Genomic DNA, 27,501 nt, shown 5'->3' with positions numbered 1-27,501 from the left:
GGTTTTGATGTGGGAAGTGACATCACTCATTCACTCATCCATTCACTTAACAAATATGTGTTGACCATTTATGGTCATGCATGCCAGGCATTGTCCCATCACCACTGGGGAAGCAGTGCTGAAACCTAACAAGGTTTCTGCCTGCACAGAACTTATATTCTATTGGGAAGACTTACATACAAATAAATAAATGTGTAACATAATATTAGGTATTTATAATGGTAATGAAGAAAAATAAAGCAAGATATAGAGTGAAAGAGTGATGGGGTGGTTGTGAGGAAAGTCTTCTCCTTGCTGATGCCTCTGAGCAGAGACCTGAAGTGGGGTAGGGAAGGAGCAAATCATGAAGACACATGAGGAGGAGGTACCAGGCCTGGAGCTGGGAATGTTTTGTGTGTTCAAGGAGCAGCTGCAAGGTCAGTGTGGCCAGATTGGGGAGAAGGAAGGGGAGAGGGGCAGAATCAGATGTGTGTTCTCAAACGATTCATCTGGATGGTGACTGAAGAATGAGCCAGGGGCAAAGGGGAGACCTGAATGGCAACATCATTCACAGTTGGATGGTGTCATCTGTGACTTGGTAAACTGGCCCATGTTCACCTTTCCTTTTATCATTCTAAATTATATTGTCATAATTAGCAGCAGCAGCAAACACATCTCCCCAGGCAGGGCAGTTCTAACCTTCCCAGTTTTTATAATCTGTTCAATTATTTTTACTGACTCTTTCTAGATTTGCTGGGTCAGTTGTGACACATACTAACCAATATCTCAGCTACAGGTCCATAAATTTTAAAAGCAAGAGTACAAAAAACTTCTATTTTGTTTTAGTTTTTTTCCCTGATTCCTCTTAGCACTTTGTTAAACTTTTGGTTCCTGTTAAGAACAAAGGATAGCATCTATAATTTCTACTGAGATTCTTTTAACTCATATTAAGGATGGATTCTTTTCAGGGTAGTACCTTCACCTGCCCAAGATGAAAGGCATTAGGGCCTTTCATCCCACATCTCACAGCTGTCTGATACCATCTGATTCTTGAGTAAATAAAGCAAGATCCTTGAGCCTTTTCTGAGTGCTGTACCTCAGTGGTTTTCACCTGGAGATGGGGTTGCCAAATAAAACACTCATATTTCATAGGATATCCTTACACTTAAAAAATTCAAAGTTTAGTAGAGATTCAAATGTGACTGGATATCCTGTATTTTTATTTGCTAAGTCTACCAACCCTAACTGGAGGTGACTTTAGAATTGCCCTTGGAGTGGGGCACCTGGCTGACTCAGTCGGTTAAGTGTCCGACTCTTGATTTTGGCTCAGGTCATGATTTCATGGTTGTGAGTTTGAGCCCCAAGTCCAGCTCTGAACTGACAGTGTGGAGCTTGCTTGGGATTCTCTCTCCCTCCCTCTCTCTCTCTCTGCCCCTTCCTCACTTGTGTTTCCTCTCCCTCAAAAATAAATAAAAATTAAAAAAAAATTACCCTTGGAGGTACAAAATGCAGATGGTTAGGCCCCTCCAGACTCATTTCTACTACGTCAGAATTTCTGAGAGCTGTTCTGAGCCATACATGTGATTAAGAACCACCGTTCTAAAGATGTGAGCTAGTCCTCACATCAGCTCTTCTTTTTTTTCAATGTTTATTTATTTTTGGGACAGAGAGAGACAGAGCATGAACGGGGGAGGGGCAGAGAGAGAGGGAGACACAGAGTCGGAAACAGGCTCCAGGCTCTGAGCCATCAGCCCAGAGCCCGACGCGGGGCTCGAACTCACGGACCGCGAGATCATGACCTGGCTGAAGTCGGACGCTTAACCGACTGCGCCACCCAGGCGCCCCTCAGCTCTTCTTTATCGAGGACTTCCTGGGCACCAGACATTGCACTAGGTGCTGGAGAAATGACAGCAAATGAAAAGATGTTGGTTGCCCTTTGCGGTCCTGGTGCTTTCGGTCTGGGGTCGGAGAAAACAGGGGAGTGGACGGAGACAGACATGAACGAAGTCATCACATAAACAAATACAAAGCCACCCAGGGCTCTTAGTTGTGGAAAATGAGTGGACACTAGCCAGTCTCCTGAACCATGCAGCGCCAGGTCGGCTTGCACACAGGGCAGGCTGCCTTACAGGACACTTGTAGCCTTTGAGCCCCAGGCCCTGCCTGCCTGTTTCGTGGTTTCCTAGGAATGGTGTACAAGCAGTGGTGATGTTGGTCAGACCCCTTGGGCCTCCTTGTGATACCTAGAAATCATCGCAGCTCCTACCTCTGGGCCTTTGCACTATCTGTTCCCTTTGTTTGGCATGCTTTTTCCTCTAATTATCCTCATGAGTCACTCTCTTACCTCCTTGAGTGTTGAATATAGGTTACCTTCCAGATGAGGTCTATCTTGACTATCCTATTTAAAATTGCAAATTCACCCCACCCTGTCCCAGCACTTCTGATCCCTAAACCCTACTCTACTTTTTTTTTTCACAGCACTCAACATCTTCTTATATACTATATACTTTACTCATTTATTATATATAGTTGATGTACTGTGTTCTCCCACTAAAATATAAGCAGAAATTTTGTTACCTGTTTCATTCATTAATATATCCTAGATACCTATGAAAAATTTTTTTAATGTTTATTTTTGAGAGAGAGAGAGAGAGCACTGGCGAGTGTGGGGGCAGGGGGAGAGTGAGAAGGAGACAGAATTCCAAACAGGCTCCAGGCTCTGAGCTGTGAGCACAGAGCCCTATGTGGGGCTTGAACTCACAAACTGTGAGATCATGACCTGAGCCAAAGTCAGACACTTAACCAACTGAGCCACCCAGGTGCCCCCCAAACACCTGTAAGAAAGCCTAACCTGTAATAGATGAGTGAATACTGTCAGGTTAAAGGATAAAATCAATCCTGCTCTATAAAGAATTAGACAAATCTAAAATATTTGATCCATTGAGGTTCTCCCACAGTCCTAAAGCAACAGATGACCTAGCCATAGTCTGCTCTCCTTACCACCCTCCCAAATCAGTGACCTCAAAGCTTTGGAGAAATGACGAATATTTCCTGCTTATAAAAGGGCCAGAGACTACTGTCTGAGATATTCTGAAATAAGGACCTGCTGTATGGCAAGGGAAAAACCAAGCTCCTGAAAACTGTTGTCATGGTGTTCCCAGGTAGTCTCGTCTAAGGGAGAGAAATATCAGCAAGATTGCTGGTGAAGTTTTCAGGCCATCTGGATAAACATCAGGCAGAAGGCAGGCATTCACCCAGGGGACTGGGGGTGATTCTCAGGTTTTGTTCTTCTCAAGAGGAGGGGAGGAGAGGAAAAAGAATGATGGTGGGCTCCACCATCCATTAGAAGCCCAGGGGGGATTGTGCATTATGGTAATCTTCACAGACTGCTTGGTAGAACTGGCAAAACCTTTCTTTTATATTGCCCTACTTTGTTACACGTTTCACTAAAAATGAGTAAAAGTATTGATTCTTATGGGAAATGTAAAGCTGAGAAGCCATTGTGTGTAGGGTCCAGACTAAGCTTTCTTTGCTCACTGAAGGAGGCAACATGAAAAGCAATGGACAAGGAGTAATGGATGATGTTCAGATTTGTTGATATTGGTGGGCCACATTAGAGAGTTATATACGTCAGATTACCTGATGAAATCTGTGAACTTGGAACACTTCCCTGAGAGAAGGTATCAGAAATTAAAACCATGACTTCCAGGATGTTTGCCACATTGAAAGAGAAAAACCAACTGAGGTGCTGTTGCTAAGAAATTGCTTTGTCATTTTTTTTTAAGTAGCTAGATTAAGATAGATAGGTTTGTAAAGCACTCATTAATTGGGCCATAACAGTAATTAGCCTTCTCCTTCAGGTGGCCTGCCTTTTCAGCATAGCCCTGGAAACAGACTATTTTTGTGCTAATGAGATAAATGTGTTTCTCCAGCAACAAGAAAACATCTCCCCTAATGGAATTTTGTTTTATTTCTTCTATGTCCATCTGTCTGTCCGTGTGCGTGCCTCTCTCGCTCTTTTTTGCTTTGTGGGACGACAGAACCATCTGCTGCAGAATCCCAGGGAAAATGCAGCATCTCCGAGGACGAGCTGATCACTGCCATTAAAGAAGCAAAGGGGTTATCCTATGAAACGGCGGAGAGCCCACGGCCGGTAGGCCAGGTGGCCAGCAGGCCCGAGGCCAAGGCCAGGTCCGGGCTGCCGGCCATCCCCAGCCCCCTGGACCACGAGGCCAGCAGCGCCGAGTCGGGGGACTCGGAGATCGAGCTGGTGTCCGAGGACCCGCTGGCCGCCGAGGATGCTCTGCCCTCAGGCTACGTGACCTTCGGACACGTGGGCGGCCCACCGCCGTCGCCCGCGTCGCCGTCCATCCAGTACAGCATCCTGAGGGAGGAGCGCGAGGCGGAGCTGGACAGCGAGCTCATCATCGAGTCATGCGACGCGTCCTCCGCCTCGGAGGAGAGCCCCAAACGGGAGCAGGACTCGCCCCCGATGAAGCCCGGCGCCCTGGACGCCATCCGGGAGGAGCCCGGCGCCCGGGCCGAGGAGGGCGCGCCCGGCCCCTTCCCCAAGTTCCCTTCGGCCGCCCCCCAGACCGGCCCCGAGCTGCCCTCCGGGGGCCGGGCTCCGGCACCCGACGGGCCCGCGGCGCAGCAGCGCAAACCTGCGGAAGCCGCGAGCTCCGGTCCAAGCCCGGCGGCCGTCCAGGGCCCTGAGCCGCGGGGTCCCGGCGTCGTGCCTCCTCTGCTGTTCCTCAGTAAGCAACAAGGTAAAGTGACCGCTTTCCTCATTGAAGCGACTTGTCTGCGCAGTAGTGTTCTTCCCCTGGGTGCTCTCAGGTACTCAGCCTGGCCTGGCTGGTCGACCAGTTGCCCAGAGAACAGCCAGGGGAGGAGGGTGAGGAGATGACGGAGAGAGCGGGCTTCGCAGCTGGGACTTGCGTGGGAGGCACGTGCTCCAGGGGCCGCGCTGCGCTGGCTCAATCCCCGCGCGTCCCCAGTGATGAGCACTTTTGTGGACGCGCCTGGATCTCCTGAATGGAGGGAATGTGTCCTTGCTTTCATCCCGGGGTTGGATTTCCTCACTGGGGAAGGGTGGGTGTTTTGTGATTGTCAAGGCTCATTTCCAATCTCCCACCCCTCAGTGATGGAGAGTGGCTGCATCAACCCATCACCAGCACATCTATTTCGCACCCAAATTCGCACCCATTTAAATGGCCCCGGTAGGATCTCAGCACCTTCCTCTTTCTTACCCAGGGGACAAGGCATTTGGACCTTGATAAAGGTTTTTGTGTCCCAACTAGTCAGGAAAGACAGGGACCAAAGTTAACGCCAGAATTTCTCTTGTTCTTCAAGCAAGACCTAAGTTGATTTTTAAAGTCACATGTAATTTAGGATGATTTTAATTTGGTCGTTATAATCTTCCTGTGAGAAATTTTCCTGTGAGTTGAAGACTTCAAACGGGCGAGAAATGGAAGTCATTTTGTCTTACAGTTATTTGTACGTGAAGAGCGTGTAGCATTCTTCTTCCCAAATCATCGACTACACCTGACTGCAGTTGTGTTACAGAATTCAGAAAGGAATCAAAGAGTCAGTGAATAAATTAAGCCCTGTGCAGTCTAGTTCATGGGCTGCATTGAGGGAAAGGAGGGAACCTCTCTCCAGCTCCTGGGTGGAGAACACCCAGGTAGAACTTTAAAACAAACCCTAAAAGCACAGCTTTATTCAAAGTCCCCTTCCACCCATCTCCTCTGCTTGTCGCTTCTTTAGGAGTATTTTGCCTTTTGCGGGTAAATGAGTTGAAGAGTACACCCTCCTTCCTGTGTATATGCTAACCCAGTGATCTTGGTGGTGATTAAAGTGCTTCATATAAAAATAGAGGGCAAAATCTTTCCCATTATAGATTGAAAGCTAGCTTCTAAATTCTTTAAAATTAACACATTGGAACAGGGGAATCTAGAGGGATGTAATAAAAAGATAACCCTGCTGCATGGTTACTGGTGGCTTAGACACATGGCATTTATCATGTAGGGGCCGATATAACTGACTTTCAATTTCCCAAATAACTCTTCCCTGAGAGTTTAAAGTATATTTCGTGTGTGCAATAGTGAGGATATTTGATGACATTTAACAGTGGCAGTGTGTGTTTGTTGGGTGAATATTGAAACCAATTTGGATTCTTTTCCTACCACTCTGACCGTGATGGAGATGGACCCTGAAACTTGCAGGGAGCCCTGGGGAATAGCATAAGCACAAACCATGTGCCATCCCTTCCGGTCCTGAAGCAGTTGAGCTTGAGTCTTGCTGAACCTGATTTCCTATCACTGTACTTTAACAGACACGTGTTTCCATTTTATCCCCTAAATAGCATCCCTGAAATAGTCACCATGTGTGCAGCGCTGTTCAAGCATATATATTCTCAAAAGCAAATAAATTGGGAAGCTAATAAGGAGAAAATTGAATTGTGCAGGCCCATTTCTCTCCCTAGTAAATCTGAGACGTAAGTGTGACAGCTGGGACTGATTGAGTGACCAGACGTCTCACGAAGAGCTAAGACGATGGACAACCGCAGCTGTGAATGCAAAGGCTTCCGAGCCAATTCTAGTGTCATTCTAATCTCTGTGCAAGTTGCCCCATATGGCTTGGACCCTCTGCTGCCAAGTTTAGACATTAGAGAGAAGAGAGTGGCAGTCTTTTCAAATGATTCAGGCATGCCAGGGTGAATAACCTCTGCTCTCTGCACCAAGGGGTCCTTTGAAATCCAGTCTCCTGCTGAAACTTACCGCTCAGCTGCATTATGTATAAAGAGAGTCTAAAAGGCCGTTCTGGGGCAGCCAAGCGCCCGAGGTCTTGGGCGGATGACTCAGCGCTGCCAGCATGTTATCTGAGCTCTGAGGTTCCGCGTCTCACCTGCTCCATCTCAGCAGGTGAGAGGATCAGTGCTGCCCAGCATCCCCCAGGCCGTTCTTAATCACTGTCAGTGGACAGTAGGATTGTGCTCACGTCAAGCAGGACTCTGTCAGCAGTAAAGTCAGGTCAGCTTCTGTGGTTTCCTGCTCTTGCCCACTGAAGCCTCTGGCCATATGAGTGCATTCAAGTTCAAGTATTCACAGCATGCTCATCTCCCTGGCTTTGGAGCCATGTTGCTGAGGCTGAACTAAGTTGCAGAAAGGTCCAGAAATATTTATTTAGAATAAGGTTTGGCAAATACCTGATGGCATCGTAATATGTACTGTCAAGGAGTTTCGGGGTTTACTGGTGCACACGCCCTGATAAGGTTTATTTTTGGATCTTTTTGCCCTTCAGAGGCCTCTAGAGCTATTGCACCGGAGACGAAATGCAGTTTGTCATATTCCAGTTCCCTTCCTCTGTGCACCCTTGAACTTCTGCTGCCCTATAATTCTGCTCTCCCACGCCTTCCAGGAAGGTCTGTGAGGAACATCAGAATCTGAGAGCATGGATAAGTTTTCATTGCCGCAAGGTTGACCCTGACTGTTAGGAACATCTGAGTGAAAAGCCAATGAAGAGATTCTCAGTAAAACACTGATACCCAGTGTGACTCATCAGGATGTATGTGTGGTATTTACCAAACCTGTAGATTTTTTTTTTTTTATCAGTGTTCCTCATGGTTCATCTTCTAGGGAACACATTTTTGGGAAATAGTGTTCTCTTCCTACTCACGAACTCCCTACATTCTGATTTCTTTACCTTGCAACTCAAAAGTAGGGTGCTTGGACCAGCCATGTGAGTCTTATGTGACAGCTATTAGAAATGTCACTCCAGGGGCGCCTGGGTGGCGCAGTCAGTTAAGCGTCCGACTTCAGCCAGGTCACGATCTCGCGGCCCGTGAGTTCGAGCCCCGCGTCAGGCTCTGGGCTGATGGCTCGGAGCCTGGAGCCTGTTTCTGATTCTGTGTCTCCTTCTCTCTCTGCCCCTCCCCCGTTCATGCTCTGTCTTTCTCTGTCCCAAAAATAAAAAAGGTTGGAAAAAAATTAAAAAAAAAAAAAGAAATGTCACTCCATCCCAGACCTACAGAATCAGAATCTGCGTTCTGACAAGATCCCCTAGTAATTCCTAGGCATGGCAGAGCTTGAGAAGCAGTGTTTTAGACTGTGGCAGCCAGCTTTCACATTCCTACCTGCAACCATCCTGATGAAAGTCACCAGTGATACCTTCTTGCCCCTAAAATGGCCTCTTTTGAATCTCATCTTTTTGTCCTCTCTGGTAATTTAATATCATCCTGCTGGCCAGTCCTGAAAACGCTAGAGAGAAAGTGGTGTATGTTCAAAATAATACATTTAAGCTGCACAAAATAGTGCAAAATAAAAGTTACAGTCCCCCTTCTCCACCATCCTGATCTAATTCTCAGAGATAATCATAGGATTTTGGTTTGGTTTTGCCATTCCTGTTCCTTTCAGAAATTTTCTTGAAGTATTTGGGCACATACAATTTGTTACCGCACAAGTGCTATCACATTGAACTGACTGCTTTGTAACTTACGTCCTGTAACAGTAAATTCCAGGACAATCCCCACTCTTGTGAACATTGTTCTCTCCTTCTCGGAACTTTTTCCTCCTTATTTCCCTGATGTTTCCCCTTCCTGCTCCACCCCTTACTCTCTGACCTCTTTTCTGATCTTTTTTGCCACCTTCCTTCCAGTTCCTGTCTTGCCTCTGAGTTCTGTCCCTGTCTTTCTTTGTCCCTCATTTCCTTGCTGTCCCCCACACAGGTTTTTAGCCACTGCCTTTGGTGTCCCACCTCACAGATCTCTGGCTTCGGAGAATTCTCCTTAGCTCCACGCCCATTTCTCCACTGTTGGCTGGACATCCCATAGACCCTCCAAATGTAATATGTTGATGTTATTTGTCAAACTCTGCTCCTTTCCTTCCTCTGTGCCCTTCCTGAGCTGATGACAGGTTATCATTTGGGTTTCACGTTGGCTTGAACATTCAGATCGGGTCTAGATCTAAATAAAGACTCCCAAGCCTGAGACAAGGTTAAAAGTGCAACCTGAATGTAAACACTTCAGTGGAAGTCTTGTGGTAGTGTTTGGTTATAAAATTATCATCCAGATGATCCAGAATGTTCTTAATAGTTGAACGATTATCAAAATAAAAACTATAAAATGTAAAAATCCTCTTTGTGGCAGTCTTAAGAAGGCATACAGTGATACCAGTTTGAGAAATACCAGGTTAAGCCAATGGTCCTCAGAGTGTTGCCTGAGCACCAGGTTTCTCAGAATCTCCTAGAGTACCAATTAAAAAATGCAGGTTCCCACTCTGCCCATACCCCAGAACTACAGAATCAGAATACGCCAGGGCATAAACCTGTACTTTTAATGAGCGTGCTGAAGAGCATTCTGGTTATAAGCAGATGAGCCGGGCAGCCCAGACCCATAGTGAAAAACACCTTAGTGAGTGTGCCCCTAGATATATGTGGCTTTTTAATTAGAGAGACTGAGGGGGCTCTCAGCTGCTTCCATCCCTTCTCATGCCCCGGGAAGCAGGCCTCTGCACCTTTTCTCTCTGTGGACACCAGCTGCAGCAGCTGGAGCTTGCCGGGCTCTGCCCCTCATGGCAGGGAAAAGCTTCTCTCTTCCCTGGGGGAGTGATTTGCAGGAAGGCTACCAGATGGAGGTCTTCTCAATAGACCTAACATTTATGATGTTTATTATTGCTTCTCATTATTAGGCCAGATATTGCTTCTGTCCTAAAACATTTGAAGAGAACCAAAATAAGTGTGACCCACTTACTTTTCTTCCCGTAATTCTAAGCAAAAAAAAAAAAAAAACAAACCATCTTCTAGTCCCATATTTTATTTGCTTTCATGAGACTGAATTCGTAAGTCAGGCTGTCAAGATTCCTGGAGAGTCGCTACCTTTCACAGCGCACATTTCAGAATCATTCTGAGGACTTAGGCCCCTTCCCTTATAGCGGCTGCCCCCGGCGCCAGCTTTCAACAAGACGGACCGGGTAGCTGCTGGATAAAGTTTGGCTTTTGTGAGGATGAATGCAATGTAATACTTAGATGGAGACACTGAGCCTTCCATCTCAGACTGTTCACAACAATTAAGCTACTTTTATGAGACTTTGCCCCGCGATAGAAGGTGCTGTCCTGGCCTAGGCATCCCAAACGAGACTGCCTGTAAGCCTCTCACCTCACTGCCTTTACCTTCTGAAGTAGTCACAAGGCAAACATTGGCCCAGATTGCATATTGATCTATGATTTTTAAATGGTGACTTCAGAACACTGGGGAGATTTTCTTTTCAGGCTTGGATAGAATTGCTCCACCCCTTGGTGGCCCCAGAGCCTATTCTTTCTAGTGACAGATATTCTTTGATACTTCAGTAGGGTGTGTATAATAAAGATCTGATACGCTGATTACATCTCTGTTATATTTCAGTGTCATTTTTGGGGACGTAGTAAACCCCAACTCCCTAGTAAATTTTGCCTGGGCACAGAGTGGAGCATAGATTCGCTCCTAAGATGGATTCAGGTCAACCTTGAACTTGCCTGTAGAGACACAGTTCACAGATGGCAAGCATTATGGTGCCTCTAAGAAATAATGACCCTGTTAGATGGTGATTCTGATTCATCATCCAGCTCTTTTGCCACTCACGTAAATCATCCTTTCTTGCTGAAGTAATCAAGCATCTTGGAGGATATAACTCACATACTTCTAATTCTCAGAGCCAAGACCTGCTCCAGGGTATTCCCCGCCCCTTTTAAATGCTAACCTCGGGGCGCCTGGGTGGCGCAGTCGGTTAAGCGTCCGACTTCAGCCAGGTCACGATCTCGCGGTCTGTGAGTTCGAGCCCTGCGTCAGGCTCTGGGCTGATGGCTCAGAGCCTGGAGCCTGTTTCCGATTCTGTGTCTCCCTCTCTCTCTGCCCCTCCCCCGTTCATGCTCTGTCTCTCTCTGTCCCAAAAATAAATAAATGTTGAAAAAAAAATTTAAATGCTAACCTCACCTTCCACTGAAGTCTGGATGAGATACTCACAGATATAGTCTCTGCACTTCTGGATTCTATCTTTGCAACCCCACAAAACACTCTAATACAGAATGAAATAAATTTTACTGAATGTATGCCAGCCTTGCAAAAGCAAGACGTTACCAATTCATTTATCCTTCTTTTGATTCAACCAATAAGGTATACTACATGCCTGATGCTATCCATATAATGGTGACTAAGGCAGACATGAATCCACCTTTGTGGGCTTACACTGGTGGGGAGGAGGGGTTTCGATGAAAAAGGAAATCAATAGAATGATGTGTATGAGAGTGAGAGTTTCCTGGTGGTAGTGACACTTAGATAGGAAGGTCAGAGAAGGAGGAAATTGCGTAGTCCACTATCGCAGGAGATTATTCAAGAGGGGCTCCTGGGTGGCTCAGTTAGTTAAGTGTCTGACTCTTGATTTTGGTTCAGATCATGATCTCATGGTTGTGAGATCCAGCCCCACATCAGGCTCTGAGCTGACAGTGCAGAGCCTGCTTGGGATTCTCTCTCTTAGTCTCTCTCTGCCCCTCCCCTGCTCACGTGTGCTTGCTCACTCTCTTTCAAAATAAATACACATTTAAAAAGAAGAGAGAGAAATAATTAAAATTCCAAATAACAGAAAATACCAAGCCCAGAGGCAAGAAAGTTCTGGGGTCATTCTAGAAACTGAAAAAAAAAAAAAGGTCTGTGTAGATAGAGTGTGGTAGGCAAAGGGGACAGTGACAAGAAGTGGGATTGGAAGGTTGGCAGCGCCCTTTCATACCCAGACCAAGGTGCAGAGTTTGGTCTTTATATCAAACATTGCAGGGAGCCACCAAAAGATTTTGAAACTTGGAAGTAACATGACCTGCTTTCCATTTTTTTGAGGTCACATTGGCTGTTGTAGGGGGGAAAGATTGGAGGAGGACAAGTATGGAAGCAGGAAGGCTGATTAGGAAGGTATTGCAGTAGTGGGGGCATGGGATGATGGTGACCGGGAGAGAGTAGTAGCAATGCAGGTGGAGAGGAATGGATGGATTTGAGGTGGATTTGGGAGACTGACTTCATAGGACTTACTGATGCATTGGATGGGTGGTTGCAGTGATCTTATTCCCAACACCTCTCGGTTCTATTTCAGTTTTCAGTCACCATAATGATTACAAGTAGATGCAAAAAGATTTACAAAGGGAAAAATACCCTACACTTTGATGCTGTCATTGAATCTGTGTTTTTGTGTCTGCTGCTAGAAACCATTCATTTGGCTGATGATGGCACTGAAATACTCTCACAGTTTGAGCTGTATATCTAGTATATTTCCATGGACAAGCAGCTGAGGGCCTAATGGTCATCAGTGTGTTTAGATGACAGGGATGTTTGGGTGGCTGGGGCTGGAACTGAAATGAGGGTCAAATATGGTACCTGTGGAGACTAAATAAGGCATGTAGTTAGGTGGGCAGGGATTGTGGACAAGCAAGTCAGTTATTTAAATAGAATTAGATAAGGGGCACCTGGGCAGCTTGGTTGGTTGAGTGTCTGACTCTTGATTTCAGCTCAGGTCATAATCCTAGGGTCGTGGCCTCAAGCCTTGCATCAGGCTCGGCGCTGAGTGTGGAGCCTGCTTCGGAATCTGTCTTTCTGTCTCTCTCTTTCTCCCTCTGCCCCTCTCCCCTCCTCATACTCTTCCCCACCCCCTGACTTCTCTCTAAAATAAAAATAATAAAAAAAATAGAATTAGATACAAGGTTGGGTAGAGGCTGGAACTCATAAAAGCTTCAGAAATCCTAAAGTACAGTCCTAAATATGAATAAAAATTATACTAACAGGCAAAGAAAAGCACCCTGGCAGAGAGCAGAGGTTAAAGTCAGAGGAAAGGTAGCTTTAAGGCAAACCCTCAAATTGGGTCTGAAGGAGGGACAAGCATTCCATTGGGTGTAGTTACCTCAGCCCAAGGCTACGGCTGACCGTGGGCTTTGTCTGTGATTACTCAGTGCTTCGGAGTCAGTAGGCTCTGTAATAGTCCTTCTGAGTTTTAAATGACCTATGCTTGAGGCAGTAGTCCTCCTGTGCCTGGTGAAGTATTGATACAGGAACTTTCTCTCTCCTTGTGGAAATTTGGGACACTTGGTAGGGAGAGAGGATTAGGTGCTCAGTGGAACTGTTTGCTTCTTGTCGACAGTGTTTCTCAAAGTGCTGTTGGTAGGCCATTTAGGTCAGAAACAAATTTGTTTTTTAAAATACAAATTCCTAGGCTCACCCCACGGTCTCCTAGGGAGGGGCTTGAGGAATCTGCTTCATTGAGTAGCTTCCAGTTGAATCCTAGGCACACCAGAATTGGAGAATGATGAGGGAATTTTGAGGAATTATGAGGCTGAACTTTCAGAACACTCAGAGTAATCTTTGGCAATTTTTTTCCTGTAGTGCCCCAACTTCTTCAGGGCTTGAGCCAGAATCCTCAAAGTTGGCTTTTCTGTCTGGGCTTAGAGATTAATTAAAATGGTTCTTGTATGGAGTTTAGAATGAAGATAATACTGTTAACTCTGAGACTTCCACCTCCTCATGGGAGAAGGGGAGGGGAGGTCACGTGAGTCTTACCAGCTCACTCTGGAGGATGCTTCTAACATCTCCCGACCTCACAAAGCCTCCAGAACAAAGACCCCAGAAGGACATGGTGGGAACACAGACAGCTAACCATTCACATTCCCAGTAGTGTAGGGCCTCCTGAGTCAGAAGAGTCCCCCAGGTGGCCTCTGTTTATAGCTTGGAAAATTCATGGAAGAGAAAAAAGGCCTGAGGGTGGAGTTGGGCTGTATACTACCAGGCACAGTGAGGAGTTACAAGCTTGATCTCATACAAGATAAAAGATTTCACTACCACTAATGATTCAGTTCAAAGCTGCATATTCTGGTAAATATAGCATTCTGGCTTAAGTCTTCCCTTCTGGCAGTTACAACTCTTGGCTGAGCACTGAAAGCATGGGGGATTTTTCTACACACAAACTAGTAGCAAAAGCAGATTATGTGTTCCCAAACTAATTCTTTTACTTCCAAACTCACTTTTTGGTTTTTTTTTTACCAGCACCTAACATCTCGAGGGGATTTGATTCTACACCTTAAAAATGCAGAGGAAATTAAGTAAAGCAGAAGAGTGGTTTTTGTATTCATTATCTCAACTGAGTGTTAATGTCTGTTGCCATCCAGTGGTTGTGATGAAAATATCCAACCTTTACTTTTTAGCCTCATCTCAAACTGCCAGGATTTGAAATTTACAGATCTCTTGGGATATGATGTAAGAAAATATGTCTTTGAATGATTTTACAGTTGGCCACTAAATGGCTAAATGGCTGGGCCATTTATGAGGTGATTGATCAGTTAAATTATTATCCATATTTTGGGGGGGGGGGGGGACCAGCACAAGGACAGTGTTTCAAAAGATATTCCTAAATGGGTAACCTAGTTTTTATCAGAATTAATTTTAAGCTATACCATTTGGCCTGTAACAAAACACAAAATATAACACGATGTAGAATTTATGAACCCTAGTTTCCTACTAATTGGAGTTTTTGGATCATTTTAAATTGAAGTCAAAAACTTAGGTATAGTCAGTTGTTCCAAATGATATTTCAGGGGGAGAAGAACCAGGATTTGAAATAATCTGATTGATTCGCATCTAGTGCCCTTTTCCAAATAAATTGATTTCCAAGTAGTTTAGTTGTTTTTAAGAAAATCTAAAAGTTTCTCTATGCCAAGTTACTTTAGAATATAAAGATGTAAGATTTATTATCATAAATGTATATGTACGTAAATAGGACTTTTATAATAGTACACAATATGTGCAGCTAGGTCAAGTGTTATCTTTATCAGTCAGCTGGAAATTCAGTCCAGTACCCTGGAAAGGTTTTAATTTTTCTTTAATTTTAGGCTAGCCAACTGATAATGAATCAATTTTACATAAAGTCATAGTTTTCTCTGAAGTTGGAAATAAATAATATCATAAGTAATTTGATTCTAGATAATTTTGATATGGGTAAAATGGCCTCATTGTCAATTTGTCCCTTTTATTTTCTTACTCTTCCCCTTTGTTGGAGTCCACATTTTTATGCCCTTTTATATTCCTCTGAACAGAATCTGGAAATTCAGGGTAGATTTTTTTATATTCTGCAAAGATGTGCTCTAATTTCAAAGCCAAAAATCCTGGCTTTGACTTTGATTTCTAAAACTTTTCATGGTTCACATTCTCATTCTTGTGGACACCACACCTTTCCCTCAGATCCCATTAGTGTGTCTAAGAACACAAAAGGACTCCTTGATTGAGAAATCCCCGAGCCAAACCCTAGAGGCTGAGGGCAAAATCCTCTTGAAGAGACACTTTTTGGATTTCAGTGTTACCGTTCATGGGTCACATCTGGACTGTTATGCCTCTAGGATGAGATACAGATCATTCACTTGAATTGTAAGTTTTATACCTCCACCTGTACATAATATTTGCCCTTATAATTTATATGATGGCTCTTTTGTGATAGGTAAAGACAGATTTTCTACCACGTTGATACATCCTCTTCCGTAGTACAGTCATTGCTGGGAAGTGGCTTCTCAGTTCGGCATTGCATTTCCCAGCCTTCCTTGCATCTAGGTGAAGCTATGAGCCTCGTTCATATCAATAGAGTGTGAGTGGAAGTGAGATGGGTCACATCTGGGGCAATGTTGAAGACACAGTTGTACCTTGTCCTTCAAGGCTCTACAGCTAGGGAATGACAAAGGGAAAAGAAGGGAGGTCCTGGACCAGCTACCCGGAGGAAATCTGCTTGCTAATGCACTCCATGTTGATCGATTACATTAGCTCAAAATAAATTTCTCCCATGGTAAGTCACTGAAATTTTGGGGTTGTTACTATAGCTAGCCTCCTCCTGACTGATATGATAACATGGAACATGATGTTGAGAAAAGCCTACAGTCAGAACGTATGTTGGAACACGTGTCCCATAGCTGCACAATTTTATGTCTTGCTTCTCCCTCTCTATACCTATTTTGTACTCTCCTCTACTGATGTTGGTCAGTCCTTCTGCCAGAATTACTGGTAGCATAATTCTGATCCTGTTTGAAAAAGACAATCCTGTCCTCAAGACATTGTGTTGCAACTTAGTGAAATATTGTCAGAAAAATGGAAGAGATCTTTAATAACTGCAGGGTGAGTAGCTGGTGACCTCTGGAATTGTGCAAAGTAAGAAGTAGCCCTCGTGGTGACCATCAGGTTCACCAGAGCAAAAGCATATAAAGTTTTTGTGAGATAAACTGCTGGGAGAACTAGAAAAGTCCCTCTGCCTAGCTCTAGCCCCAGGCAAAATTGGAACATAAACACAGTATCTTGGGGTCCTCTGCCTCCCACCACTCTCGCATCCTTCACCTCAACACCATCCTTCAGCTACTTGAAGGCTCCCAGTGCTCCTGAGCTCTCCTTGCTTCCCTTTCAAAACATGCACTCCCTATATTCTGTATCCTCAGAGTCCTTCGTGCTTCCCATTTCTTAGGGTGTACTATACAGGTTTAATTTGATAAACCAATTCTTTTTCATGTGTTAGTGAGCTAGGGTATGATTCCTCCTATGCAGCAGATCTCCAGAAGGCTCTGAAGGAAGGAGCCACCTTAGGGTAAGTCTAGTCCACTGTTTTAGGGAGTAGTTTCCTCAGTCCAAGACTCCATTCCCAGTAGTATATGTTCTGAAACACAAACATATTAGACTCTGGAATAAACTAGGATGCCTTTTCTAAATTTGCACTGGATATGTACCAGGAGAACTACATCCTAGTGTGGAGATCAGTTCATTGTTGCCTGATACAGAATGAGAGCAAGAAGAGTGGATGGCTTCATCGGAAAGTTCCATCTCACTCTAGCAACCTGTGAACTGTTCTCTAAGAACTGGGATCCTCAGTTAGAATTAGAGCAGGATCCCTGAGCCAGGCCTAAGGTCCTTCCCTCTCCAGTGGCCCCTTGTCTAGATTCCCCTTCTCTGGATTCTGTATGATTTTGATTGTATATCCTTCTCTTCCCTGGGACAAGGACTCAGGGGCCAGCTGGGTTTGGATCCTGTTCCACCACTTACTACTAGCTGTGTAATTTTGGGCAATTTAACCTGTCTGCACTTCAATTTTTTTCATCTGTTCAAAGGGGAGAATAGTACATGCATCACAGGATTCTTGTGAGGGTTAATTGAAATCATAGGTTAAGTAATTACTCTCTCATTTTATTACTATTTAAATATTTATGTTAATAATAATTATACAATGAGATAGGACTTTGGAAGAATCTAGCCCAGTTACTAATTTAATGCAGGAATTCTTTCTACAACATATTCTTTCATAAAATTTCAATTAATAAGTTTATAGGTTTTATTCATATGTCACAGTTTGATTGGCTGCTTTCCAGTGATTTATAGGAAGTTGACTTGATCTCACTAATAAGCTCCTTCCCAAGCATATTGTGGCACAGGTTGCTTCTGGGAAGGCTTTTTAAATCCAGCTGGCCCAATTTATCTTCTTCTGTTAAGTGTTGATTTTTTTACCCAAAATATATATGCTTAGGTCCCACCCTAAATATCCCAGACTATAATCTTTGCGTGTAACATCCTTATATCAGAATTTTTTAGAATCCCCCAGGGTGATGTGAAATGCCCATGTAAGGTTTGAAGCCACTGAGTTGACCCCAACTGTGGTATGCAGTTCCCCGAATCTTCAGTCCCATTTGTTTTTTCCCCCCAGGCTTCGGCATTTATAGTTTTCTGACTCTGTCAGGCCATATTGGAGTAACAAACCGCCAAATCTCAATGGCTTAGCTCAACAAATATTTACTTCTAGCTCCTACAGAATCTGCTGCTAGTTGGTGGGGGCTCTTCTTTGTCCAACTATAAAGAGATCCAAGCTTCTTCTCTTCTATGCCACTGAATATCAACGTATGGTTTCCCAGGTCACCATGACAGAAGAGAAAGCTGGAGGGGCACGCTCGTTCTTCACAGCTTCCTCCTGGAAATGATACATTTAAGTTTTGCTACCATCCATTGGCCAGAATTAGTGACATGACTCTCTGCTGATGCATGGGACACACTAGAAATTCAATGAGCATGAAGTCCTTATTACAGACCTCTTGAACAAATATCTCTTGTTTTAGAACTTCATAGCACTTACCATTACTTACTATATTATACACGCATTTGTTTGTTTATTTATTGCTTGTTGCTACCATGTAGAGTTTAAGTTCTTTAACATCACACACTTTGATTTGCTGCTGTGTCTCCAGTCCCTCCAATGGTGCCTGGTAAATAGTAGGGACACACCAAACATTTGATGAATAAACGAATAGTGACACCAGACACATAGGTGAAGACACTGGGGTATATTATGGGATTTTGTTGTATGTCAGTGTGTTTTATAGCTGTGCTCTTTCCCAAGAGCTCATTTAAATGTTATTGAGTCCAGTGAAAGGTTAAAGAATAATAGGCCAATTAAGTAGAGAATACTGTGTGTGGATCCCCTACTGTTATTCATGAAGAGCATTTACCTCTTGGCTGTGCACTCCTGGAGTGATCAGCTCAGGAAAGGGCAAATGGAGTCAGCAGAGAAAGATGCTTTTCTGCGGTTCAGCTGACATAGCCAATAACAGATTTGAGTTGACAAAGCAGAAGGTGACGACATCACTGTAGGCCTGTGTGCAGCCTTTCTTTGCTGAGCCTATGGAATTTGTACAAGTCCGGTCTATTGAAACTTTATAACCCCCATAAAATGGGAAAACTTTCTGCGGTGAATGCTTCTTGTTATTTTGAATGCAGCAGAACCCAATTTAAAAACAGGACTTGTTATTAAGGTTGGTGTGGAGACAGGCAGTATTATGGGGTGACTAAGGCATGAGCTCTGGAATAAGACAGATATGGGTTTGAACCCCAGTCTACCATTTGCTGACCTAAAATTTCGCAAGCCTCATCTGTAAAATGTGGCCAACAATTCCTACTCTTAGAATTGGAATGAGATTCAAATTGAATTCATTAAATGATGTTTGAAGGGGCTTAGGTTAGTAGAAGGTCTGGCATATTGTAAATGGCAGCAGTTATTACCACATTTCATGGCTGGATCATGTTTTCTGTACTAGATCAGGCTGTACACCCCAGCTATAGTCAGTAATGGGAGTTGCCAAGGATACGAGAAAATGTGAGGCAGTGGGGATGGGCTCCCCTCAGTGAATCAGCCTCCTAGCCTTGGAGGCTGGCAGTATGGCAAGCCTCTCTAGCACAGTGGTGGCAGCCCAGCCATGCACCTGAGCTCCATCAGCAGCCCATCCATCTTCCTTCTACACAGTCAGCATTACTGTTCCCCAGGATGGGGAGGATCTGAGTGGGCTGCTTCATCACCATCTGATGCTCGCCTGTCACAGCCCCTTCTCAGGGACATTACTCCCCTTCATCAACGTTTAGTTCAAGCCACCAGCACAGGCTAGCAGGATGGATTCCTCCCAACACAGAAGAGGGACCAGGGTGGTAGCAGCTTTAGCAGAACCATTAAGGCTACTTTCCTTTAAAAGGGACTGAATTCATGGCAAGCTTAGAATTGCAGATTCTTCTTTCCCAATTCCCCAAGCGTAACTATGCACACAAAGAAGATTCATCCCTATGATTTATTTTTATGGAAAGCTACTTTCTGAACAATCAGATTCTTTAGGAATATTTGAAATATTGTTTGGGGAAAAGGTTTAGCTATGTTGTCACGATGATAAACGTGGAATAACCTCTTTAAAATGGATAGGCATATCCTTGAGGGCGTGTTGCTTACATAAAATGCTTCAAATGACTGCCATTTCTCTCAAAAATCTCTTCCACTTCTTTTTTTTTTTTTTTTTTAACATTTATTTATTTTTGGGACAGAGAGAGACAGAGCATGAACGGGGGAGGGGCAGAGAGAGAGGGCGACACAGAATCGGAAACAGGCTCCAGGCTCTGAGCCATCAGCCCTGAGCCTGATGCGGGGCTCGAACTCACAGAACGCGAGATCGTGACCTGGCTGAAGTCGGACGCCTAACCGACTGCGCCACCCAGGCGCCCCTCTTCCACTTCTGTTATATGCTCTCGGCAGTCCTAAGTAGGACGTAAGCTGGGCGTTCAATTCAGGGCAGTCTCTTCTTGTCTGCCTGGTCCCATATAGGCAGGTGGACTGGCACCGGGCAGATGGGATTTACACAGAAGTTCTATCTCCATCTCTGGAGTTTTCTTGTAATATCTTCCTTGGTTAGTGCATTTTGCTTCATCTTTCTTTTCCACCATTTTCATACTTTCAAAAATAATTATGTATTAACTCCCAAAATCCATACAGGGTATTTCATAGGCACTGACAAAGACTTGTCATCCATAACCTAGTATGTATTTTAATTATCCTTTAGAGAAGACAGGGTTATGGTCAGCTCTTCAAACACTTAACTCTTATCTACGATTTGGAAATGAGTACTCCTGGTTCTTTTTAAAAAGCTATTTAAAAGAGGTTATTATAGAAAGTTGCATACAGATTGGAGAAAATACTATTATGAACTACCACATAAAGATAAACAAAATTTAACAGTCATTACGATTTTTGCACACTTGTTTCAATTGCTTTTGAGGGGAGCATTTTAGTAACCACACGCGAAGTAACCGCTTGAGCTAAAGCCGACCCGAGCTGAGGGGAGCATTTTAAAATGAAGTTACAGCCATCAAGATATTTTACCTCTATATACTTTAGTGTACATCTCTAAAAATAGGAATTTTTACTTAGGTAACCATGGGACCATTGTTACATCTAATAAAACAAATACCTTCTGTTATCTAATGCCCAGTTCATATTCAAATTCTGTCAAGATTCCTCCAATTGTTTTTTCAGTAGGTCACTTTTTTTAAAAGATTTTATTTTTTAAGTCATCTCTACCCCCAATATGAGGCTCAAACCCATGACCCCAAGATCAAGAGTCACATGCTTTACTGACTGAGCCAGCCAGGCATCCCTTCAGTTGGTCACTTTTAATTAGCCAATGAGCAAATATCTCTCAGCTTTTATTTTTCCACTACGTTGCCTGTAATAACATGGCACAATGGAGAGTTCCTTTGGGTTGTATGTTATATGATGATCAGATGTATTTTCTTTCTTCCCAATATTTTATTATAAAAATTTTCAAGCATATGGAATAGTTGAAAGAGTTCTTCAGTGCACCTCTGTTTACATGGTACTATTTTTAATTCCTTCTCTGACTTGCTGAGGTGACTGAGACTGGATAGTGTCCAAAACTTGGATTCAGTTAGACAGTGAATATTCTATGGCTTCTTTTTAGGTAGAAGCTTTAAATAATATTTGCAAAGCAGATAGATAGTGTACTTATTACTTTGCACGGTTTATAAATCCTGAGAGTATCTTCTTCTCCAACTGGCAGCCTGTAAATATTATTAAGCCTGACTTTCAGTTGACAGTACTTTTCTGGGGTATCCCCGGAGAGCCAGGTGCTGCACTGTGACAGTGGCACCACCGTTGTGGGTTAAGTGAGAAAAACGACAAGCCACCCTAATACTGGAGCAATTGGAACAGGCAGTGTGTTTACACCTTATGCAATGTCAGTTGTATTTCAACATTATCCAAAAATATCATGCAAAGGTACTTGGAAAAGAGAAAAACAAATCTGGTTTCTAAAGCGTCTGTCTGAGGGTTGCTACTGTTGCTATGGAGATCAGAGAAGCAGATTTTCATGGCTTTACCACACTGAGCTTGTTTTTGAACAGATTCATGAGACTGTGGGCTTTTTTTCTCTCTCCTATTCTGGGTGGTTTTGTTAGACGTAACCTTGCCTGAATAATATTAACATATCACTTGTGTGAAAGCACATTAGATGCTAATGCTTGGAGTTGTTTTTAGCAGAGTGATTTAACAGTACAGGATTCGTTTTTTCATTTGAATGTTTTAAAATAGACTGACTCTCCTAATCAGCGTTAACATAGAGCTCAGCTTGGAGCATAAGGAAATGCTAGTTTAATATTTTAGTGCCATCTGCTGTAAGTTTCATGGCATTCTACCCCATCTGGCTTATTTGCAGCAATCCCCACCACCACCTCCCGCCGCCACTTTCTTTTTTAGTCTTAGTAGAACGCAGCAAATCTCCTTCCAAATGTTTTATACTGATTGGCCCTGTTTCTTCCTACTGGTCACTGGATGAGGCTTCTGTCAGAGAAATATATTCCCTTGGCTCTAGGTATCCATTTCCTGACGACTTCTGCTTCAGCCTAGTGGCTGTACGCATGCACGCGTGTGATAATTATCAAGCAGTTAACACATTCCTAGACCTCTCTGCTTTATCTCAAACGAATGCCTGACTCTTCATGAGTGAACGTTTGTAAATTCAGCAACATCACTAAATAAATAATTCTGGAGAACCTATCATGTGCTAGGCTCTTTTCCGAGGCAAGGTGGGTGGTGGGAGGAGAGAACAAAGCAGACGCCCTGCTTGCATGGACCATGAAGTTCCGTTACAGGGGAGACTAGCAGTATCCAAGTGAAGACACATATTACAGTGTCATGCAGTGGTAAGGGCTGTGAATTAAAAAATGAAGGCGGCAAAGCTACTTTAAATAGGATGGTTAAAGATGGATGATAGGATTAAAATATTGCAATGGACATCTCTAATGTATTACGGTTGCTAACAAGGACAACAGATGTGTCCTCCAAGCCTGTGCCTTGAGGCTCTTATTAAAGACAGATACTTATTGTTAGTCAATTATTTTTGAACATTAACCAGTGACATTGCACAGATGAAAAACAAATCTATTCTTTGAAAGCTGTCAGATTCTGCTATTGCGATGGAACTAGGTAAACCTTGGACTTGCCTCAGGTTGACAGTTCTTTAATTCAGCGTACAGTTATAGCTTCTATATGTTGTCTAGTTCTTTGCTGGGTTCCATGGGGGACCGTGGGGGGTTTTAAGCCAGGACCTGTTCTCCAGCAGTTGCTTTTCACTGAATACTTCAGCAACTCTCAACCTATCCAGGGGATAGAATAAATGCATATGGAACATTGAAGTAAAAATTCCAGGCACTGTTAAAATTAACTCTCTCTAGAAATGCTACCAATCTTAAGTGCAATCATGTTGGACTTCAGAGAAGAGAGAAGTGTTAAAATGTCCCGTGCATCTCTCTTCACCTACCCTCTTTAAATGTCAATTTGAGCTGAACATTGAGCCCTGTGGAAATTTCTAATATTTCTGTGATTAGAAACAAAGGAGATTCTGAGGTCATTAGAACCTTGAGCAACCGATTGGATTCCTCTGTATGTGCGTGTGTGTGTGCGTGCACTCACATGGGCATTCATTCATTCAGGAATCAAGTCTCAGACACCTTATTACATGTGAGTGACTGGGCTGTGGCTGAGGGAGCTAAGATAAATAATGCCTACAGGTATTTGTAGGGACAAGGATACAGATAAATTAGTGCAATAAAGAGTTACAGGAGCAACGAAGCTATACTTGTCCTAGCCCTGTCTGTGTTATTGATTTATGCTGCGTTGGCTGAGATGCTATATGAGTATTCTGACCTTTCTGTGCCTCTTTTCTCATTTCTTAAAAAATCTGGGGCAGAGAGAAGTGTTAGCAGAATGATTCCTATCCCTTTCTTACCTTAAGGAGGAAGGTTGAATTGTTCCAAAGAGGTGAGAGTATTTGTTTTAGTTTACTGAAAAATAAGCCATATAAATAAAATCAGTTTTTAAAAATAGTTTATTTATTTATTTTGAGAGATTGTGGGGGAGGGACGGAGACAGAGAGAGAGGGAGAGAGGGAGAGAGGGAAAGAGGGAGAGAGAGAGAGAGAGAGAGAGAGAGAGAGAGAGAGAGAATCCCAAACAGGCTCCGTGCTGTCAGCACAGAGCCCAGCACGGGGCTCGATCTCATGAACTGTGAGATCATGACCTAAGCCAAAATCAAGAGCTGAATGCTTCACTGACTGAGCCACCCAGGTGCCCTTAGAATCGTTTTTTATTAGCTGGAGTACCATTATCAGATGCTAAAGTGCTAGCACATCAGTGGGAGAGAAGCGAATGGTGAGAATGTTTTGTCTCCCTGTTTTCCTCTTTATACAATGTACATGGAGTTACTGGCTAACTTTAGAGACTCATTAGCCCTCTGTACTGTTAAATGTAAATGCCCACCTCAGTAGAGGCTGATGGCAGGGTAGCTGCAAATTGAGAGGCGCGGGTGCTGTACGTACTCCCTCCTAAGTATGCAGTCTCTCCTGCCATGTGCCTGCGAGCCAGCGGTAGCCTGTGTGGAAGCAAGAGTAAAACTGAGTTTGGGAATAGGAGGAGGCTGTTAAGTGTCTTATTTATTTCCTACTCTCTGGAGTACTTTTAGTGTGATTTTTCTGGGCATAAAGGAGAGATTTAAGTCTGCCATATTACCCTTACTGTATATAAAATTTCCATCAGTTGAGTACCACTTTTCAAGGCCAGGAATATATTTGCTGGGCTAACTAAAAGCTGTAAATATGGCTTTTCGCTGAGTGTTTATATCGATGATCCAGCCCTCTGGTTACCCACTTCTCCTCCTTTTCCCCAATCCAATATGCTTGGTTGGCATCAAAATGACATCTCTCTGGTCTCTGGCACAGCCTTTGTGAGAGATGGATTTCCCTCCTGATCACAGCGTTGGGGAAAATCAGTGGAGGCAGCAGCAAGTCAAACTCCGGGACCAACAAGGGCTCTCCCCAGACGTTTTTATTGTCATTTCTATATCTTCTCTCCTCTCTTTCAGTAGCTGGCAGCTTGATTATTTCTCCATATTCCTTTACTTCTGTACTGTCTGCACAGGACAATGCTGCATTCAAAACAGAAGAACCCAGGGGCGCCTGGGTGGCGCAGTCGGTTAAGCGTCCGACTTCAGCCAGGTCACGATCTCGCGGTCTGGGAGTTCGAGCCCCGCGTCAGGCTCTGGGCTGATGGCTCAGAGCCTGGAGCCTGTTTCCGATTCTGTGTGTCCCTCTCTCTCTCTGCCCCTCCCCCGTTCATGCTCTGTCTCTCTCTGTCCCAAAAATAAATAAACGTTGAAAAAAAAAAAAAAAAATTTTAAAAAATAAAAAAAAAAAAAAAAAAAAAACAAACAGAAGAACCCAGCCATCACTTTATTCCATCGCAGGGACACCCTGTCATTGCAAACAAGGACTAGCGTGTAGATTCTAGTGACTCCCTGCCTTTGGAACTCTGAAAGCTGACTCTTTAAGTGCCAGCAGATTTTCAAAGCTCTATTTCTGTTTCTCCTTTTCCTGATGGCAGACCATATTGTACTCACTGCTCTTTCATTCTATCCTCACAAAGACATAAGGAGTAGTTTGCTAAGAGGGAACATTGTTAAATATTGGATGGGATTTCTGAGCAATGCCAAATAATTTTCTAAGTAGATCTTTGAATCTGACAGAGATTTAACTATTTTAAGGGGATTCCTAAAGGGATTAGAATTCAGAGATTCTTATGCTGGACCCCTCCTGTGGTGTGAAAGTTATATCCCCCCCACCAAATTCATATGTTGAAATCTTAATCCCCAAAGATGATGGTATTAAGAGGTGGGGTCTTTGGGAAGTGCTTAAGAAACCATTGCCCAACCCAAGGTCACAAAGATACACTCCTATGTTTTCTTCTGAGTTTTATAGGTTAACTCTTATACTTAGGTCTTTGGTTTCTTTTGAGTTAATTGTTATATTTAGCATGAGATAGGAATCCAATTTCATTCTTTAGTATGTGGATATATAGTTGTCCTAGAATCATTTGTTAAAAAGATTGTTTATTTCCTATTGAAGCATCTTGTCATCCTGCTCAAACAACAATCGACCAAGTGTTAGGACTTATTTCTATACTCTTAGTTCTATTCCATTGGTCAGTATGTCTAGCCTTATGTTAGTACCACTGTATTTTGATTGTGCAGCTCTGTAGTAAGGGAAATCTAGAAGTATAAGTCCTCCAAACTTGTTCTTCTTTTTCAATATTATTTTGGCTCTTCTGGGTCCCTTGCACTTCCATATGAATTTTAGAATCAACTTGTCAATTTCTGAAAAACAGAACTTGATAGGGATTGCTTAGACCTTGGTAGAGATCCATTGTTAGGGATTGCACTGAATCTGTAATCTGCAGAATATTGCCATCTTAACAATATTATGTTTTCCAATCCATGATCATGGAAGATCTTTCCACTTATTTAGGTCATATTTCATTTCTTTCGACAATGTTTTGTAGTTATCATTGTACAAGTCTTGTCCTTCTTTTATTAAATGTATTCCTAATTACTTTATTCTCTGTGATAATATTGTACCACCACCTGATTTTTAAAATACAATTTTATTGGAACACAGCCACACTTATTTGCTTAGACATTGTCTTTGGCTTTTGTATTGCAAGGACATAGTTGAGTAGTTGCAACTGAGACTATATGGCCCACAAAGCATAAAGTATTTGCTGTCTGGCCCTTCACAGAAACAGTTTGCTAATCAACATAATGTATTCTCAGACAGTGCTGATTCTCTTCTTTTTCTCCCTCAGAAATTATGTGGGATAAGATGGAAGAGGAATCAGAATCATTTATTTGATGGTGAGAAATACAAATAATGTTGGATAGGGTGAGTTTTGGAGTTAGCGAGACCTAGGTTCAAAGCCTAGACTATCACTTTTTCCATTGGATCTCTCTGATATTCTGTTCCTGTTCCTTGAAATTTTAGTATCCTTTTCTTATGAGGGAAGAAAGTGACTTGCTAAAGTCATATGTAAGAGCCACTGTCAATAACTGGGCCCAGAACTCAGCCCAGAATTCCAGAGCTTCTACCTTTTTGTCCATTTTCATTTCCACAGCTTAGAAGTTAAGTCTCTGGGAGATATAATTTAAAAGTTGCTCCTTCCCTACTTCCCACACTAAATTCTTTTTTTTTCTTTTTTTTTTCTTTTTTTTGAGAGAGAGAGAGGGTACAAGTGAATGAGGGGCAGAGAGAGAGAGAGAGAGGAAGAGAATCCACAAGAGGCAGGGGAGCAGGACAGAGAAAGAGAGAAGCAGGGCTTATCTGAAGTAGGGCTCATGCTCACCCAATGCGGGACTCATGCTCACCCGATGTGGGACTCAAACTCATGAACCATGAGATCATGATCTGAGCTGAAGTCATATGTTTAACAACTGAGCACCCATGTACCCCCTGCCACACTAAATTCTTAACATCAGCTTGCTAGATGTGCCTTTCTTAATTATTTATACCATTTGCTTCTTTTCCACAAAAATTTAAGTGCTAAAAAATATGTTGGTTACTCAATATTAGGTGATATTGGAATAAGTTTTGTTTGGTTTTGCTGTCCCCTTACAGAAAAGATGTTACCTCCGTTTCTTAGTAATGATGTTCTGGTTTGGCTCATAAACATATAGGATGTATTTACATTAGATGTGATGAAATGGAACACATAGCAGTTTCAGCCACCAAAAGCATTTCTCTGCAGTATCTATTTTGTCGGTATAGATGACAACAGACTTCCAGCTGGAATATATT

At 43.2% G+C, this 27,501-nt stretch overlaps 1 protein-coding gene across 1 annotated transcript in view; it reads left to right on the top strand.

The window, feature by feature from the left end:
- RTN1 (reticulon 1) overlaps nucleotides 1-27,501 on the top strand; it is a 230,149-nt gene that overhangs the window by 128,407 nt on the left and 74,241 nt on the right. The window contains exon 3 of the mRNA XM_047862268.1: nucleotides 4,020-4,748. Within this exon, the coding sequence (XP_047718224.1) occupies nucleotides 4,020-4,748 (729 nt within the window). The remainder of the gene's footprint in view (nucleotides 1-4,019; nucleotides 4,749-27,501) is intronic.

The sequence above is a fragment of the Prionailurus viverrinus genome, chromosome B3, assembly GCF_022837055.1.
Source record: "Prionailurus viverrinus isolate Anna chromosome B3, UM_Priviv_1.0, whole genome shotgun sequence".
Lineage (NCBI taxonomy): Eukaryota > Metazoa > Chordata > Mammalia > Carnivora > Felidae > Prionailurus > Prionailurus viverrinus.
This window is presented reverse-complemented; position numbering and strand designations above follow the sequence as displayed.